The sequence below is a fragment of the Mercenaria mercenaria genome, chromosome 14 (assembly GCF_021730395.1).
Source record: "Mercenaria mercenaria strain notata chromosome 14, MADL_Memer_1, whole genome shotgun sequence".
In the NCBI taxonomy this organism is placed as follows: Eukaryota; Metazoa; Mollusca; class Bivalvia; order Venerida; family Veneridae; genus Mercenaria; species Mercenaria mercenaria.
Genome location: NC_069374.1, coordinates 65772431 through 65791662, shown reverse-complemented (window position 1 = coordinate 65791662; position 19232 = coordinate 65772431). Strand labels below are relative to the sequence as shown.

Sequence of the window (19232 nt, the reverse complement as noted above, 5' to 3'; positions counted from 1 at the left end):
CGTGTTGACTGTTTCTGTACTAAATGTGCTTTCATATCTGCGACATGAAGCTGATATTCTGAGTGACCCTCTATTCAGTCTTTCCGACATAGTGATACTTACTGAAACATGGTTAACTGAACAAAGTAGGACTTCAAAAATCCCTTCACAAGACTACTATGTTTTACGAACAGACAAACCATCACATCAGAATGAAAGTAATGCTGGTGGAGTTGCAGTGTTGGCAAAGCGTCGTTCATTTGTTACTTGTCAAGAAATCGACAAAGTTCAGGAAAGATTTCTCCAGATTATAACCGTCAACCTCGGTCCGAAATCGACCAAGCCTCTTTATTTGATAGCAGTGTACAATTCTCCAAATATAGGGAATGATTTACGAGCTTGTGATACTGAAATATATAATCAAGTTCAGTCAATACGACTCTTAAGTGGTGACTGTCCCATAATATGCACAGGAGATTTCAATCAAAACATTGTTGGCTCAAGAAAGTCTCATGTGTTTGACAGACTATCATCTGAGGGATTTATCCAGCAAGTTTCCAGTCCTACACATGCATCAGGATCTTGTCTGGACCACGTCTACACCATTGGTTTAGCCGCAGACTCTAGGGTAGTTCATTGCTACTACAGTGACCATACTTGGGTTGCCTGCTCAGTTAGATCTGACGAATGACGTTTTCCACCAGTATCCTCAATGTTATTTTTCAACTAAGTGTAAGTTATTCCTGGTCATGAAATCTGTATATATATCAACAAAAAATTGTCTGAGCTTCTTCAAATACAAAGTTTACGAGTTCTTTTGAAGTACTACTACACTGATAATAACAATAGAAACAAAAAAGAAATAGAAACATTGTTTTTGAGCTATGGACCTGGGTCTTCAGTATGACAAGTCATCTAACTGTGCTACACATTTATGCCTAGTTATTTCAAAATCCATCCATAAATGACAAACTTATACTAACTCAAGTAAGGTCAAGGTCACACTAACAAAATACCCATTTTTGATGTCTTTCCCACTGACAAATAATTTTATGACCTTCACCTCTGAATGACCTTAATCTTGAGATCAAATTGTCCTAAACTCTAACATCGGCCATAACTATTCATTCAAAGTGCCATCGGGGGCATGTGTCATCCTATGGAGACAGCTCTTGTTTGGTTCTTAAGGTTTGCTTTTTATATATTTATACACGAGCATTTTTGTGTTTTACATGCCATGCCTTTTTGTTTCCATTACGTGTGTTAGAGATTCACCTGGAGGGGATTACTTTTATTTACACTGTCCCATGTCTTTGGAACATGGTGGGGTAAGAGTGAGGTTGGGTGCACACTATAAACCGGTTTAAGCTCCCCAGTGGTGTTTTAGCCACTGACCGTTCCAAGGCGGTGCCCCACTGTGTTCCTTTGTTTGTTCGTTTTGTCCTCATGTGTTGACTTTGTGTGTGTGCGCGTGTATGTGTGTGTGTGTGTGTGTGTGTGTGTGTGTGTGTGTGTGTGTGTGTTTGTGGTGTGCACGTCTGCGTGCTGTAGGTTTCGTTTTGGGGAGGCTGCGTTTTTGGTACGTGGTATTCCCTGTTTGATATTTGTCTTTGTTTTTTTTGGACAATTTTAGGTAAAAAAAAAACAAGGAAGAATATCCAACAGGGAAAGCCACGTTCAAAAAACGCAGCCTCCCCAAAGACACACACGAACAACTCTCGCACACCATACACAAAAATCGACACAAAAGGACAAAACAAACAGATACAGGAACACAGTGCGGCACCGCCTTGGAACGGTCAGTGGCAAAACCACCACTGAGGAGTTTAAATCGGTTTATGGTGCACCTAACCTCACTCTTACCCCCACCATGTTCCAAAGTCACAAGACAGTGTAAATAAAAGTATTCCCCGCCAGGTGAAACCCTAACATACGTAAAGGCAACAGAAGGTATGTAATGTAAAACACAAAGATGCCCTTGTAGATATAATATAAAAATGCAATCCTTAAGAACCTAAAACGCGTGTACTCAATGCCTTTGCAGAAGACAGAGCAACAAGGGAAACGCCCTTAAGGGCCCGACGAAACAGGCCAGAACACGGAAATCAAAATAGCTCAGTCCTGGTGGGATTTAAGAACTACTAATCATAGAGTCCTCCACCTCTAAATCTTGATCTTAGAAACCAATACTAATTATAAAAGTTTAAAGTTTTAAAAGTAGTTAAACCTAATAGAATCTTATAATGCCTTTGATAGAAAATGTGTCTCTTCTCTGGTGAATGTTTAGAAATGAAGACTTTATATGAATATTTAATGATCTTTTGATAAATCGCACATTTCGTATTCCTAAGATCATAGACTCTCACTATTGCATTTTTAATGTCAATAATGTTGTCAAAGAGCGCTCTCTTTAGAAGAAAAATCGGGGCAAAGTTTCAGTCCTAAAACATTGTCATGATAGACCTCTTGTTAGTCTGGGTTACCCGTCCCTTAACTGCTATGCAGTGGTACTATTAGTACCCGCCGGGAACCAGGTATTGTATTGTTCAGGTAACTTCCACCTTTTGTATAGGCGCACCCTCCGGAGAGGTAGTTATTTCCTTTTTTATATGAACTGTGCTCACTAAGTACTATTATTTACAAGTGCACACTACGTGTATATACAAGTGTCTGACAGGTGCAGACTAGTTAAAGAGACAGATATTCAGATGCAAGGGAATCCGGGTACCAGATACAAGGGAGTCCGGGTACAAGACCCTAGCTCTTTTTGAATAGACCCCTTGGTTCTTTAACGTGCCAGGTGTATAGCACCAATACACGCAAGGATTGCCTGGGTTTCTGACCAGTACACCTCTAGTTGGGTGGGAAACACTGAAAAGCGTTTCTGAAAATTCCCATGACATCTTCTACTTCTACCACTTCTACCACATAATGACCACCATCAACAAGTTGATTATACTGCCATGTGAGGATAAGCGCCAAGATTTTTTTAAGCTCAGAGTAAAATTTGAGTATTTACAGCTAAAAACAAGACTTACATTTTTTTTAGAAAAAAGTTCTGTCGGGGATCGAACCACGGACCTCTTGATTGGAAAGCCAGCGTGCAAACCACTGAGCTAATCCGTCCACCCAGGCTAGACCTCTGGTATGTTAGAATGTCTTTCTTACAGTAGTGTATTAAAGCAAAGCGGAGGTAAATTTTAACTAACATCTGCAAACAGAAACGACGTCATGACGATTCAATGGGGCTCAAAAACGAAATTCCGTTTTATTTTTGTCATTTTTAGCACTAGGTTATGTGTTTTCTGCAAAGTAGCTTATTTTGAATAGAGAAATATACTATAAGGAACAAACAGGAATTATCAAGGTATTTGATTTTTATCGAATTTATAATCAACACATGTCTCAGAATTTTGACGCACCTCTGATTGATGAGAATGTTAGAAAGAGTGCTACATATATCATGCTTGGTTTGGCTTTATTTATTCTATAATTTGTAAAATGTGGTATATGCAAGAAAAAATCTACCACTGGTTGTAGATGCAGCTCTAAATAGTTACCCTCACACCAGATAATCCAGTTAGAATTTACCACCAATGACATATTATTATAGTCTCAGCACTTAAAACCAGAATGCCGAAGTCCAATACGAATAACACGTAACTACTCGGAAAACACTATCAAATTATTTATTAGCGTATTACTTGTGATAAAACATTTGCGGACATGTGATCGCCCATTTACACATCAAATCTAAATCCTCTGCAGAAAGCTTACAGCAAGACCTCTACTGTTTAGAAAAATGGGAAAAAGAATGGTCAATGGAATTTAATCCCGATAAATGTGAAGTTCTTAGAATATATCGTAAAAGAAATCCTGTTATATATCCTTACACCCTACATAATGTCCAACTTCAGTCCACTGACCATGCAAAATATCTTGGTGTTACCCTAAATAATAACTTGACCTGGTCAAATCACATAAATAACATAACATCCAAGGCCAGTAATACCCTTCGCTTCATCAAAAGGAATGTAAAGACTACCAACAGACAGGTTAAAGAAATGGCCTACAAAACCTATGTCCGCCCCCAGGTCGAGTACTGTTCCACGGTCTGGCACCCCTGGCAAAAATATCTAACTCATAAAGTAGAAAGGGTACAAAGATCTGCAGCCCGCTATGTTTTTAATGACTACCAGTATACCAGTAGCGTCTCAGATATGTTATCTGAACTAAATTGGAAGACCCTAGAACAAAGAAGAAATCATTCCTCCCTGGTTATTTTCTATAAGATAAGAAATGAATTAGTGGCTGTGGACCATCATCATCTCACACAGACACGAAATTTAAATTACTTAATTCCCCAGTCCAAAACGTCGTACCATGCAAATTCCTTTTTCCCCAGGACTATCAGACTATGGAACAGTTTACCAACATATATCCAGTCCAGTCCCAATTTGCAGACATTTGTCAGCGGGCTGGACTCGCAGTCTCTCTAAATACTATAATCCGCTGATTTTAAACTGTATACCTTGGGTCTTTTATCTTTTTAATTTTGCACATAACATTTTTACTAAAACACTGTTTCCTGACAGCGCCTGCCAGTCATAATCGCTAGACGATTGTTCGGCAGTAGATAGTTGAAGTTGAAGTTGAAGTTACACATCTCAGTCCTTTTCGCTAAAAAGATCTTTTCGATACAATACATAAAATCTCGCGCGATTTCTCCGTTACAGTTCGCGACTTCGGCACAAAAAAAGCAAAACACATGAAAAGTTTGGCGGCATTGTCTTTTGAGCAAAATATATCAATATCTGTGTAAAGATCACATCATATCATCTTTGAAATAATGCCACCAAAAAAGCGAGATCCCGAAAATGACACTGTCAAGAAGCCTAAAGCGAAAAAACAGAAGAAAAAGAAGGACGAATTTTCCGAGTCTGAGTCAGAACCCGAAATCGAACAGAACAATGGAAATGGTGCATCAATCGATGAACCGGAAATTTCTTATGATATTGTACGATATGGTTTTAATCATGTTTTAAAAGATATATTATTTTAAAATTAGTGTATTACAAAATCAATGTGCATCACAGTCTACCTGTGTTACAGTTAATTTTGTGCTGGGGCCAGGAACGTATTTGGGTCATTTTTGCCCATTTATTTTCCTTCTTTCATCATATTCATATTACAGCGGATACAAGGCAAAATAGGTGTTGTCCACAGTTTAAAACTGTTCTGAGGCATTCTTTTGCTTTGGAGGCCCTTGGAATCAACTCTACACGGTCCAAATAATTTGGCGTTGGAACTGATTCCGAGATATTTTTGTGATTGGGCAGAATCTCTCTCTTTACGTCAAAACCAGTAAAGACCTTTTGTGAAAATAGATTTACATAAAAACATGATCAGGCAATATACTCAAACGATGAAATCGTAAAACAAAATAAAACTGAATCATTTTATGGTTTAAACATAACAATAAAACATGCTAATACAGCATAAACATTAATGCACTTTAGTGGTCCCCAGAAGTTTACAATGTGATGCGCAGCAAGTTGTGGTGTGGGGAAAAGCTTTATAATAATATAAAATATAAAAATAAAGTTACTGCTTATATAACTTTTAATTTTTAAGTCAATTTTAAACTACTGTTATTGTAGGGACCGCTAAAGTGCTACCTCGCTGTATTTATATATCTGCCGTTACACTCAGTACAGCTGACGGTGCGGTTGGTCGTTATTGATCACATGACACAAAGTGGGGCAATGTGAAATGTGTGTAAACTGAAGGGTGCGTTGTTTAATACAGTGACAAACTCCTGTTTTCCCGTTTTATTCACATAAACATCATTTGAATGGAAGGGGAAAAAATTGAGATTTCCAGGTCTTTTGAAATTTCACTAAATTTTTATTTTTTAATAGTTAAAATGCAATTTAAAAATCGTCGCAGAAGGTTCACCACAGAAAAGGTCCTTCCTATGTTGTACGTTGAGGAGAGATATTGCAAAAATTATCACAATATCGCAACTCGCGTACAATTAGTTGGGTTACTCTACGCAATGGAATAACATTGTCTCCCTAACCGTTTTATGAAAGTTACATTCATTCAGTACCATGATGCCTAAATTATTCTGAAATTATTTATCTTCTTAAGTCACTTCTGTATTTACTGGTTTAGCCCCCAGAGTGTAAACCAGGAGTATATACAGGGGTCACACTGGGAATTTTTTTCTCTGAGCCGCTGCTTTTTCCGAAGATAAAATTATTAGGCCAACAACGGCGAAGCGCTTAAGCATTGACGTTCTTGTAGGACTACATTATATGTACCAAAGTACTCATACTACTCAAGAAATTAATGTAGTTATAACATATTTCTTAGTAACCCTTTAAAAAGCTATTTAGAAAATCAATTTGTGTTAATTTCTAAAATTATCATTTTTATAAACATCTGCCATTTAATAAAAAAAATCTGAAAATCACATTTAAAATAAAGATGTCAAAAAAGAAAAAAAATGTTTAAAAAAAACAGTGTCTTATTTTGCACATTGCCTATAAGTGGGTGGGGTTCGATGCCTTCGCATGTTTTATTCTTGAAAAATACTTCAAAATAAGAGCTCCTTTTGCAACAGTTGTCATATTTTTTTTAAATGTAGACTTTTTTTTGGCTTTTTATTAAGATTGCACTAAAAAATCTCATCAGAAATGACAGAAATATCCGAAAATTACGGTCGCGAAAACGGGTGACAAATTCGGAAAACGTAAGTTGGAATTAAATATTTGATAAAATACCTATGTTTTATTGCTTTTCTATCATCATAGCTATTCAATACTTACAATTTCTGCTTGTCTAAAGCATTTTTTATTTGTTTTTGCCCAAACTAACCCTCGGCAATCATAGAAAATTTGTCTAACGGCCGACTGCTCATAAAATCATATCAAGTGCACAAAATGATGATTATTATTATCCAGTTTGTTATTCAGTAATCTAATTATCGCCAATTAACTGCCTGATCAAATAGAAAAATTGCAAATTGGCTCCCTCCCTTTCAATAACGGATGTTGTGTCTACACAGATTATCGATTTTTCACACCTTTTGGTTCGTAAAACTGGCATTATTCGTAGTTTTGCAGACAGATATAGCTTCGGGCCATTTTCGCCAATTAGAAAATTTCGGAGCCACATTTAATTTTTTGTCGCAAATGGCTCAAGTGGCGATCGACAGCGTGACCACTGATATAATTATAAGGCAATGATGGTGGACTTTTCAACTTTCTTCAGGTCCATTCTTATAGAAGAGTCATAACAGTATAAGCTCTAGGGAATGAATTACATTGCTGTTTATTCCATATATATAATCCATGATTAAACTCCAGGGTCTAATCTAAAAAGACATGTAGATTCTCAAATTGTTAAATAGAAAAATGGGGTCTAACCCTGTAGATTGCCCTTGGGCACATAACTTTAGTCATGTAGCTTTCCTAGTTGGTAGGGGGTGCATCTACTGTCTAGCAAGTGGTCATTATTCTGAAAGTTATAAGTCAGATGGTAGGGTCAGCAGAAATTTAAAATTTACTACAAACACCCAGATTGACAATTTAAACTTAAATAAATATGCCAACACAACCTCCAGACCCCTATCAGTTGCCTGAAGCACCTTGTCAGTAGTACATCCTCAGTTATTAATAAAAGAAAAAGGCCCAGTTCGTACTTTCTCCATGTAAAACTCCCAATTAGAAGGTCACTTGTCCTGAAAGTAAAGAACAATTTGCCACAATTCACTGGAAAAAGAGTAATTTAAGCACAATTTTATTTTGTTAAAATGGTATTTGGTTTCAAAAACTCTTGATTTTGATGGAATTTCCACTTCTCTTGCTTTTTTCTTGGCAGTGATTACAGTTCTTTGTAATGATTTAAAAGTTAAATAAGGGATCTTGGCAGAATGTTTCATAGACCATTTTATACTGCAAATATTTGATAGTTCTTCTAAAAAACAGAATGTTACTGTGTATGTTCAGTACAAGAAGTTTTTATATGTACCGGTATGACTTGTCCCAAAAGACCACACCTTAACTGGCTTTGGTTTAGTTCATGTAATTATTAGAATCATCCTGTTTGTTCCCAGACTCTGGAAGCCCCAATGTTGAGTGGTGAGGTACTGATATGTGGCGGAACTAACTGGGATCTGATTGGACGACACAAGATACCAAAGGAAGGTAGGCTCACAGTGATATAATTAGACCACATTCATCATGGAAATACTAAACAGGTTCCTTTGTTTGATGGAAATTTGTGATAAATTTGCAGAAAAAAAGAGTCTTGTCTCATTACAGTTTATTTAGGCCATACTTTATTAATAGGCCTCAGCCCGTTTTCTTTTCTAACATAAGAAATATTTTTAGATATATATTTAAGCACTTGAACTGAAAATATTAGCTTCAAATAAGCACTAGTTACTTTTGATATACGTGCAGCTAACAGTTAAACAGCATCAGTGCTCATAATCTCAAAAACAAAGGATCATTTTTTGAAAAAGAACCAAAACGTCAAGTTGTATCTCAGTAACATGTATTTGTATTGGAGGGAAACTTAACACAGATTGCTTCCTAGTCATTCCACCTATTGACGTAACCAAGTTAGGTTAACTTCTGGCTGAATTAAGTTATGGTCCTTTTGCATGCAAGTTGTTTTCATTGCCATTACGAAATTTAATGAAATTTAAATTTGTTATAAATTGTAATAATATAACTTGGTTACATATGTCTTGTCAAGTAAAGGCATGTTTGACTTAGAAGCTGTCAAATAGTGGAGCACACTGTCTTAAGGACAGCTCTTACAGAATATTACCAGTACGTTTCATTAAGTTTTTAAATGCCCCTTCTACTTTCAATTACTTAGCAATTAATTTATAATGGTCTTAAGTGTAGAAACTTATGTTCATTTAAAGATTGAAAAAAATTGTTTTATATAAACCTTTCAGAATTCCCCCAATCATTTAAACATTCTAATTTCCCCCTTCATAAGGCGCTTCAAATAAAAATTACTGGCTCAGTATATTCACTTCAAAGAAGTTTGCCGTCTGTATACCATCAGTTTATTTACATGAAAACTTAATGAAAATAGAATATCGGTAAGCTTGTTACGATTTATTTTAGAATGACCTAGACACTTGAAACTTGAGTTTACCTCCTAATACAAAGAAGTAATTGCAATATTGATGATGCATAGGGTTTGAGTGGGTATTCTCAATTATGATTAGCTGACACACCTGTGGTCATTATCTATGGGATCATGTCCGCTCTTGTAAAATGTTTGAATTTGTCTGGACAATTTATACTAATTCCAAGTCAGTCTTTTAAAAAAATGTCAGACACGGATGTTTTATATTATGTGTTCGTATTGAGATGACGATGTATTATTTGTAACATTATTTCCAGCAAAGAACAAAGGTGGCCCAAACCTGTGGAGACCTCATCGTATAGCTGACTTCTCCGATGTAAAGATACGTACAATCGTCTCTGGCTGCTGTAGTACTCACTCTGTCCTCATTGATACTGACGGGAAGGCTTACTCATTTGGTACGGTATATATGTCTTCTTATGTTTATAACTAAGCACATAGTTCAACAAATTAAGGTCAGTACGGTAAAAGACTAATGTTTTTTTATACAGTAAAAAGATACATTTTGTGAAGAAGTATTACTGGGAGAAGTTAAATTTATTTCAGTTGCTACATTAAAAGTGTGGGGTATCTGTGGCTGAGTGGTTATGGTCACTGTCTTCAAATCACTTCTTTTTTCACCTCGTTGGGTTCGAGTCCTGCTCTGATCATCATGCAGGATAAGGGTTCTGCCCAGAAACCCACCCACACCTGAAATCATTATCATGCCCACGTTGAAACCTGGGGTCTTAACATTAAAAGGACTAACCCACACATTTTAGGCCAAAATGATTTCTCTCAGAAATCCCTAAGTGGATATTTTGAAAGTGACTAGTGGTGCAAAATTATTGACATAGTGTATTACGCTTTTGAAATAATGCAGAAAATGTACTTTTTTTTGCATCTTTATCAATATGTAACTTTAATTTTCACATACTTTACTATTTTTCAGTATCATTTATACATTCTATGCCAAATTTGGTGGAAATGAACATGTTGGAATATTTCACCCAGACTGTGGGCGAGTAGCTTTAAAGCTGAAAACCCAGTATGACCAGGAGTGTTTTTGACTTGAAAAGCAACAAGCAACCCTACAAATGACTTGAAATCAGTAATTAATGTTTGAGCATTACTCATATTGTTCCTTTGTTCTTTCAGGGAGAAATGAGAAAGGTCAGTTGGGTCTAGGACACCTGAATCGAGTGGACAAGCCGACCATTGTTGAATGTCTTGCTGGATATAATGTTATAGGTGCTGCTTGTGGACGCAATCATACTCTCTTCCTTACAGGTATTTGTTCCTTCCATAAGTCAATAGGACTCAAACTTTAAAGGAACTTTTGTTACTGTACAGCTGGTTTTTTATGCCCCCAAAGGGAGGCATATTAGTTTTCAACCGTACGTCCGTTCGTTAGTTTGTTCATCACAACGTTAACTTTTTGCATGAAGGCACTTTACTCACGAACCACTGCACCCAGGACCTTCAAACTTCACATGCTGATAGTACTTATTGAGTACACGACCCCTACTGACTTTGGGGTCACCAGGTCAAAGGTCAAGGCGCTGCGGAGGCATTTGTCGCCATTAGTGACAGCTCTTGTTTCATACTAAGCCAGTCAGTAAAAAGTTTGAAAGTATGATGTCCAGACAAGGCAAATGTTCTCTAGTACAATTTACTTAGGAAGATTTGTTATTTGTCTGTCACTGTCTCCGATTCCTAGTTTTCACTAGCAATCAGTGCAGAACAATTACTAAAGCTGATCCTGTTTCTCGCAGTACTTGTCCAGACTGGATGCTTGGAAGGTAAATATGACACCTGTGGGCACCACATGCACTTTTTCAAAAGTAATTTCATCTTTACACCCCCACAAACTTTGTGTGTGAGAGTATATAGGAGTGAGCCTATCGGTCGGTCCGTTGGTTTTCATGGTTTCCAGACAATAACTCATGAAAGGCTTGACAGATAGTTTTTGTTACACAGGTGTATCATCATAAAATACAGGTCAAGTTCAACTTTGAGGTCAAAGGTGAAGGTCACGATGACCCGGAACAGTTAAATGGTTTCTGGATGATAACTTGAGAATGCTTGGACCTAGGATCACAAAAGTTAATAAGGAGGTTGATCATGACCAGCAGATGACCCCTATTGATTTTGAGGTTCGACTTTGACATTGGCTTAGTTCTGTGACAAGGCAGTATTGTGGAGGTATAATTCGTCACTCCTGTGACAGCTCTATTGTTTTTTCTTACACAGTATTTTAGTCTATTAAGCATTTTTAGGAGGGGGAGGCATGCGATTCAATATTAACATCATTCTTTTCCAGACAAGGGTGTAGTGTATGCAGCCGGTGACAATAAAATGGGTCAGCTGGGATTGGGGAACCAGACAACTCAGGTAGCCAGTCCCCAGCGCATCAATTATAAAGGTCCACCAATCAGGAAGCTTGCCTGCGGGGCAGAGTTCAGCATGATAGCTGATATCAGGGGTAATTTATACTCCTTTGGTTGTCCCGAGTTTGGCCAGCTGGGTAAGTGATTAAACGGGTTCAAATCCTTGTTGATTTATTGACTCTGGTCTTGCAGAGCTTTGTAGAATTAGTCAAAAGATTGTAAGTTTGATATCCTGTTGAGATAAATGTTTTCTTAGTCTGTTTGGCCAAAGATATCTGCCTATTAACTGCCCCACGGACTATTTTTGTGTAGAAATTTTTTTTAGTTACTGCTCGCAGAGAAAAGCTAATAGGAGTAAAAAATACATTGTTGAAATAACTGACAATTTGTGCTCTGTTGAAAAAAGCTTTGAACAGAATGAATTTTTAAACAAGTAATGTTTAACTAAGAGTTGAGCTGAAGCAAGTAGCAAGAGTTGTTGTATGTTTGTTGTGCTGAAGTACTTAAAATCTCCAAATTATCCCAAAAAACATTTATGATTAATGGTGTCATTTACAACTGTTTTTGAATATCTCTTTAACGGAACTAGAACAAATAAGAAAACCAACATAGTGCATTTGCGACCAGCATGGATCCAGACCAGCTTGCGCATCCATGCTGTTTGCTTTCAAAGCCTATTGCAATTATAGAAACTGTTAGCAAACAGCATAGATCCTGACCAGACTGCTCAGATGTGCAGGCTGGTCTTGATCCATGCAGGTCGCAAATGCTCTATGTTGGTTTTCTCGTGGTGCGGCTCAAATTTATTTATAACACTGGTCTGGTAATTTTCATGAAATGTGTCAAATGTATTTCTCACTGGTATGAAATTACATTGTGAAATTGGTGAAATGTGGCTAAAGCCATTGTAGACCTGAAATAAAAAGAACATATTTGTTCCTTATACATGTTCATTAGGTTGAAGTATTCGTCATCCTTGAACACCAGATCATGAAATAGATACTGCATCTGATGTTCTCTTGGGGAAAGGTGTTTTGATTTCACACAGCAATAAAACAAAATGTCCTCTCTGCCTTAATATTTATTAATGGTAAATAAATTCTTAACAGGCCATAACACAGATGGGAAGTACTTTGTAACAAGTAACAAACTTGCATACAGAAGTGAATCGTCTCCACGGAAAGTTCAAGTATGGATTGAGAAAGCCCGAGATGGAAGAGTTTCACCTGTTCTTGATGTGGAAGTGCGGGATATTGCCTGTGGCACTAATCACACTGTATGTATTCTATGTAAGAATGAGTTACTGTTTGTTTATCCATTTATATAGAAACTGAAAATCATTTTGTTTTCCTTAATTGATGGCTTATTCTAAATGTAGTAGTGAGTGAATTAAGCCACTAAAAAATTCCAGATGTAGTTTTGGCAAGTCCAGTTCAAATGTAGTTCTGAGTGAATTTGAGGCACTAAATGGTTCCAGGTGCAGTTCTTGGCGAGTTGAAGACACTTAAAGATTAAAATGAAGTCCTGGGCGAGTTGAAGTCCCTGAATTATTCCAAAATTTTAATGTAGTTATGATCAAGTTTAAGGCACTGAAAGTAAAATATTTTGGATGTAGTTCTGGGAGAGTTAAATACACTGAAAGTAGCTTGCCAGTTCTTACACCTTCGCTTTTGTCACCAGTAATAGTGGATATAGCATATACAAAAAGTGATGTAGAAATATCTGAAAAAGCAAAATTGTTTTATTGACAGGTAATCTCAGACTCGAAGAAGCGTGTTTTTACATGGGGATTTGGTGGCTATGGTCGCCTTGGACATGCTGATAATAAAGATGAAATGGTGCCCCGTCTACTCAAGTTTTTTGAGGGGCCAAATAAAGGAGCTACTCAAATAGCGGCAGGATCAACTTTCACATTTGGTCTCAATGAGTATGGTAAGTACTTGTGGTATTACTTTGGTTCAGATAACCAAATTTTAAAGGAGGTTGTGGCATGCTGTTTCTTCCCTATTTTCAAAGATTGCAATTAATTTTCCCAAAATGGACAGGCACAGGCACATTTCCAATTTTGGGAAGAAAAACCCTAAAAGTTGTTTCATGGCCAACATTGTATTTTGTAGGTGCTTTATACCTCTGGGGACAGACAAAACCTACTGGCGAGGCAGCAATGTACCCAAAACTTGTCCAGGACCTCAGTGGATGGCGGGTCCGCAGTATTGGCTGCTGGTGAGACTAAATTTTCCAAGTTTGTAACAACTTTAAATGAATTTAACTTTTATTTTCTTCATGTTCAAACTATTTTATATCTCGGGCATACTTTTTATGGTTTCGGTGAAGGTAAAAGTCCATATAACAAAAAATGACACTTTATGACATCTTCCTTGAATTCTGACTACCACCATTGCTTTGTTAAGACATTCTTGAGTAATTATTGAGCTTTTTAGGAGATTGTTGAAGGATTATTGAGATTGTTGAAAGACAGTTTACTTGATTTTCTGAAGGGCATTTCATGGGATATTTCATATATTTCACTTACTAACAAGCAATTGAGTAGGATTTTTTGCTTGCCCGCACTGTACTTTTTACTGCCCCAGGCAGTAGGGCAGTCTTTATTGTTGAGCCCTGCCACACAAAGGGGACAAAGATGTAGAGCCAGTATAGGTATGTATTGAATAGCACTCGTACTTACAAGGATTATAGCTGTCACAAATATTCCTCTATCTGCAGTAATCTGTTGCTTGTTGGTGTTAGTCTTGCCCAGGATAACTGTTTATTATAATTTCAAAACTGTAATATATTTTTCAGTTACAAGAGCATTGTGATTGCAGCAGATAACAGTATAGTTAGCTGGGGGTCCAGTCCTACCTATGGAGAACTGGTAAGTTTGAGAGAGAAAAAATGGTCAGAAACTTTAAGATATTTCTATTCAGAATCTTAGTATTCATTTGATACTGATTTTAGAAAAACAAAACAAACAAAATCTTTGAACTCCTAAAATTGTGAGCCTGGTTGTTGTGGGTTATTTTACCAGGAGGGGAAGGGGCCTAGGCCAGTGATTTGGGGGAAAAATAGCTCCGTATTTGGACAAAGGGGATTAAAAAACCTGATGTATAGTCAGTGTTTGGTGAAAACTGCATGATTTTAAAGAAATTTTCAGAGGGGAAGGGGCCTGTGAAAGGCCCTTATTATGAAAGGGGAAAAACTGGGTTGCTAGTTAAGGATATATTGAAAGTTTTGATAGGTTAAGGCAAAGACATTTTTACAAAATTCAGCGTGGGGGGGGGGGGGGGGGGGGGGGGGGGGGGTTGCATAGTTTTCTTCCATTTAGTATTCTGAAGTTTTATATCTGGCAAGATGGTTCTACTCAGTACTCTGGTTTCTGCAATTTCCATTTAGTAAGAAAAACTAAACAGATGTGCACAGACATGTTTAGTAGTATTTACAAAACTAACAATTCATTCTGTAATACATGCTTTGCTGGAGAAGAGTACAGATTTATTGAAGTGTAGTTGAAGCCCAATTTGTCTGATAGAGGTCGGAATTCAAATTGGTACTTTTTGAAGAACAGTTTTGAACAGGTGAAAAACAAAATCTAAGGCTTTTCTTTTAAGGTTAAAAAAATCAAGTAATTCTTAAGTGCTTGTAATTGCAGGGCTATGGTGAGAACAAAGCCAAATCTTCAACTGTTCCACAGGAAGTAAAAACCTTGGACGGCGTTTATGTTCACAATGTAACAGGTGGATATGGTCATGCGATGTTTATAGCGCGGAACGACGCTGACGAGGACAAGGAAAAACTGAACAAACTACCTGTGTACACACCAGTTTAAAATTTAAACCTCAGCGTTACATTATGTTCTTAGGAAGGTGAATTCAGGGTCAAAACCATCAAGATTATTCATATCCGTGGCACAGTTTTATTTTCTTCAGGAAACAAAAATCTGAAGCATACTTTTGTAAAGGCCAGTAATAACTGAAGGAATGCAGTTCAGGGTTCTTATCCATGTAAAGGTTGGTAATGAACTGACACTGCAGGCTTGGTGTGAAAACAAAACGTATGCAATAGGCGTTGGCAGAACTACCATTAACGCTACTTAATTCCACGATGTTGCAATTCAGTTTCATAGATTTTGAGATTTTTGTGTTTAATGTTGGCTTCTTTCTGATGATAGTATGTAAGTCTGTAATAAAAACAATTCTTAATCAAGTTTTTATCATGTTGAGGGTCCTAATTTTAGAGGTCATGAGAGCCATTGAACATAATCTAGTAATTTTCAGTCTGGTTCAATGCAGCACGGTTAATTTACAAAAAAAAAAAAATAAAGAGTATATTTGAAGAGAGTTGAGGAAACACTTTTTGCTGAAGAAAATAAAAACCTACTGGTAGTCGCAAAGGGCTTTGATGTTTTAAATGGTTGGAATCCCGGTGAGTTGTTATGGGTCAATATTTGTTTGATTAATAGTTAACTTTTTGCAATGTGATGACAAATGTGAGAGAAGGCTTTTGATTGAACTGTTAAATTTTACCAATTTTAAACCAATCAAGCTAGGTATTTTTGTTCATTAGTATGGGCACTTTCGATTTATAACAATAGGTAAATGCCGTTTTTGATGATAAATGTCAAATTAAGAGAAAAAAATTAGTATTGTCTGTTCAAAATGTCAGGTTTACCAGACTAGCTGTCTTAGATTTTCACAGTCTTTTGTAAAGACTTGAACTTTAAAGGCCTTTTTTGAATGCCTAAAATTGACTTGCAACATTGTAGAATTCAAGCAATGATTTTTTTATTGCTAAGCCAGTGTCTTGAACCTTTTCCCTGTATGTTCACTTGTATGTGAAATAACCAATTTTCTTTTGACTATTATTACAGACTAAAGGTGGTTTGGGGTGGAATAAAGTGGAGGAGGGTAGGAAGATGAATGTTAATTGAAAGTTGTAATACTGTGCCTTTTATGTTAGTTAGTAGGTGTTAGTTTTGTTCATTTAAAAACTAGTCCAGTACAGTAAATAAACAGCTCTTTTTTGTTGTTGAATTTTAATTTTTGCAGTACGTTTTGTCAAATTTTGTTAATGGTGTAAGCCACAGTTGGTTGTGAACAATACTTCACAGTTATTTGAACAATCTAAAATAGGAACAAAAAAAATACAGATCTGATATTGTAGAGTATATTCATATGTGTTGTTACTTAAGCGAACAAATTATCTAAGGTAGTGTACTCATAATGAGAGATTGGCAGTGTGTTCTATGTGTGCCTTTTGGTCATTCTTTGGTTGTTACAAACACTTGGTTTTCTGCCCTGGCAGGGACATGCCAAAATTGTGTACATAGAATATGAGCTGTGCCATTAGAAAATCAACATAGTGGCTTTGCAACCAGCATGGATCTAGACCAGCCTGTGCATCCGCGCTGTCTGGTCAGGATCCATGCTGTTCACTTTCAAAGCCTGTTGCAATTAGAGAAACAGCAAACAGCATGGATCCAGACCAGACTGTGCAGATGTGCAGGCTGGTCTGGATCCATGCTGGTGGAAAAGCCACTATGTTGATTTTCTCATGGCACGGCTCATATGTAATCAGACAGAACTTGCAGATTGTCAGTACAGGTCCACTACATTTAAGTGTACAAGGGATTAAAAACATTAGATGGGATTATTTCTGGTTTACCAATATGTAGAAAGTCCTTGTATGTAATAAGTGTTGCAAAAAATTGTTTGGTTAGAGTTTCAAGAGTTGAAAATAGGTTTGTTTTGTATTCGTTAGAAAGATTTTTTTTTATTATCAAAAGGTTTGTCTGATGTTATGTAATTATTTTTTGGGGGGTGGGGGGGGATTTGATTGTTATAGGATGGGGGTGGGGGATGGAACATTTTGTAGCTGAAAACTGTAAATGTTGAGTGACAGGTGTAGCAGGGTGAAATACAAGTGCTAAAATGAATGTGAAGAATTTTTTAAGAGCCGGACATCTGAATAAAGTCCAGTATTAAAACTGTGAAGAAAGTAAAATTTGTACAAAATTATGGCCTTGGAATAGGCAAGGTCATAAACATCTCTGGGTTAGATTCTTAGTGTTTAGGTTTGGCAGCCATATTTTGTTTACAATCATAGTGCTTACAATTAATAAAGGGATTAACTCTGTTTAGAGACTTTAGCAACTTCTGCAGGTGCTTGGTTGAAGGAGCATATGTCCGTCAGCAGTAGTCATATTAAAAAAGATGCTATCTGTTATATAAATGTTGAAATTGTGATGTAAAACTGGAGGTCTGCCCTGTTAGTATAGCTTCTGATAATATTATTAGTAGAGAGGTATATGTATAACACTACACATAATATTGAGCGCCTGCTAAAGATTGTCAGATGAATTTGATTCAGCCAATCACTACAGGTAAAGTTAAATGTTAAATACTTCTTACTACAGTTTTACATATTTGTATGGATGTTTATGGCTATGTTGTGTGAATAACTTGCAATGTTTTGAATTTTGGTACCTCAGACACTTGTTGAAATAAAGAAAGAAATCCTACAGGAAGGCATTACTGTTACAAGTATGACATCATAACTTCTCAATTGTCTGAGATTAAGATAAAGACGCTTAAGGAAAATGAATTTCCTGCAGAACTGAATATAAACTTCTTGCACTGCCTGTTACTGTATTCAGTTGAAAACAGATTATAATAAAAGTTGTCTATTACAAAAGAGTAAATTGGTACTCTCTCTACCTGCATACTTTAGTACAGTCTTGTATAGAAATTATTTCACACAAATTTTTAAAAGAATATGCATTGTAGTTTTGTTCCAGGACTGTTCATATCAGGACCTAAACTTTTTTTTATTTTTTTAGACAAATTATTATCATGTTACATAATTGATTTATCAGGACATTTATTATAGATTTCTGTTAATGATATTCAAGAGGTTGAGATTTTAAGACACATATGTGTACCGACATGTAGAAAACTGGTTCAACTTACTAATAATCATCCAATGAAAATTTAAGGAAAATGTTCGCTACACTTAAACCTACACATTTCAAACTTAGATAGCAGTTTTGAACTTCCCTGGCCAAATTGAGTTGGTTGCCATGTTAAAATTTTAACATCTTAAATGCTTAATAAAACCAAAATTGGAAATCCTGGATGAACCAGTTTTACAGTTTTGAACTTCCATGGCCAAATTATGTGTTGGTTGCAATGTTAAAATTTTGACACCTTAAATGCTTAATTAAATCAAAAAGGAAAATTCTGGATGAACGGTACAAGTATTAAATCTCGACCTCAGATTAATTTCATGTGAACCATTTCATTATGATCTCTATTAAGTTTTGTATGACTACCTCTGTAGAGTTTTTAGCTCACCTGTCACAAAGTGACAAGGTGAGCTTTTGTGATCGCGCAGTGTCCGTCGTCCGTCGTCCGTCCGTGCGTCCGTGCGTCCGTGCGTCCGTGCGTCCGTAAACTTTTTGCTTGTGACCACTCTAGAGGTCACATTTTTCATGGGATCTTTATGAAAATTGGTCAGAATGTTCATCTTGATGATATCTAGGTCAAGTTCGAAACTGGGTCACGTGCGGTCAAAAACTAGGTCAGTAGGTCTAAAAATAGAAAAACCTTGTGACCACTCTAGAGGTCACATTTTTCATGTGATCTTCATGAAAATTGGTCAGAATGTTCATCTTGATGATATCTAGGTCAAGTTCGAAACTGGGTCACGTGA

The 19232-nt window shown here is 36.6% G+C and overlaps 1 protein-coding gene across 1 annotated transcript; it reads left to right on the top strand.

Annotated features, from left to right (window-relative positions):
* The first annotated feature begins 4709 nt into the window (after positions 1-4709).
* LOC123527801 (protein RCC2-like) lies at positions 4710-18861 on the top strand. Its single transcript, XM_045307478.2, has 10 exons — positions 4710-4996; positions 8102-8192; positions 9414-9554; positions 10294-10425; positions 11459-11662; positions 12635-12801; positions 13277-13457; positions 13643-13748; positions 14328-14400; positions 15175-18861. Exons 1-10 carry the CDS (start codon positions 4829-4831, stop codon positions 15349-15351), a joined length of 1440 nt encoding a protein of 479 aa, XP_045163413.2. The 5' UTR covers positions 4710-4828; the 3' UTR covers positions 15352-18861.
* Positions 18862-19232: the final 371 nt, after the last annotated feature.

Excerpts from the sequence above, each read along its gene's own strand:
- LOC123527801 (XM_045307478.2), top strand. The coding sequence starts at position 4,829 with ATGCCACCAAAAAAGCGAGATCCCGAAAATGACACTGTCAAGAAGCCT. Across the intron at positions 4,997-8,101 it reads CGGAAATTTCTTATGATATT|ACTCTGGAAGCCCCAATGTT; the intron begins GTACGATATGGT and ends GTTTGTTCCCAG. Across the intron at positions 11,663-12,634 it reads TCCCGAGTTTGGCCAGCTGG|GCCATAACACAGATGGGAAG; the intron begins GTAAGTGATTAA and ends AATTCTTAACAG.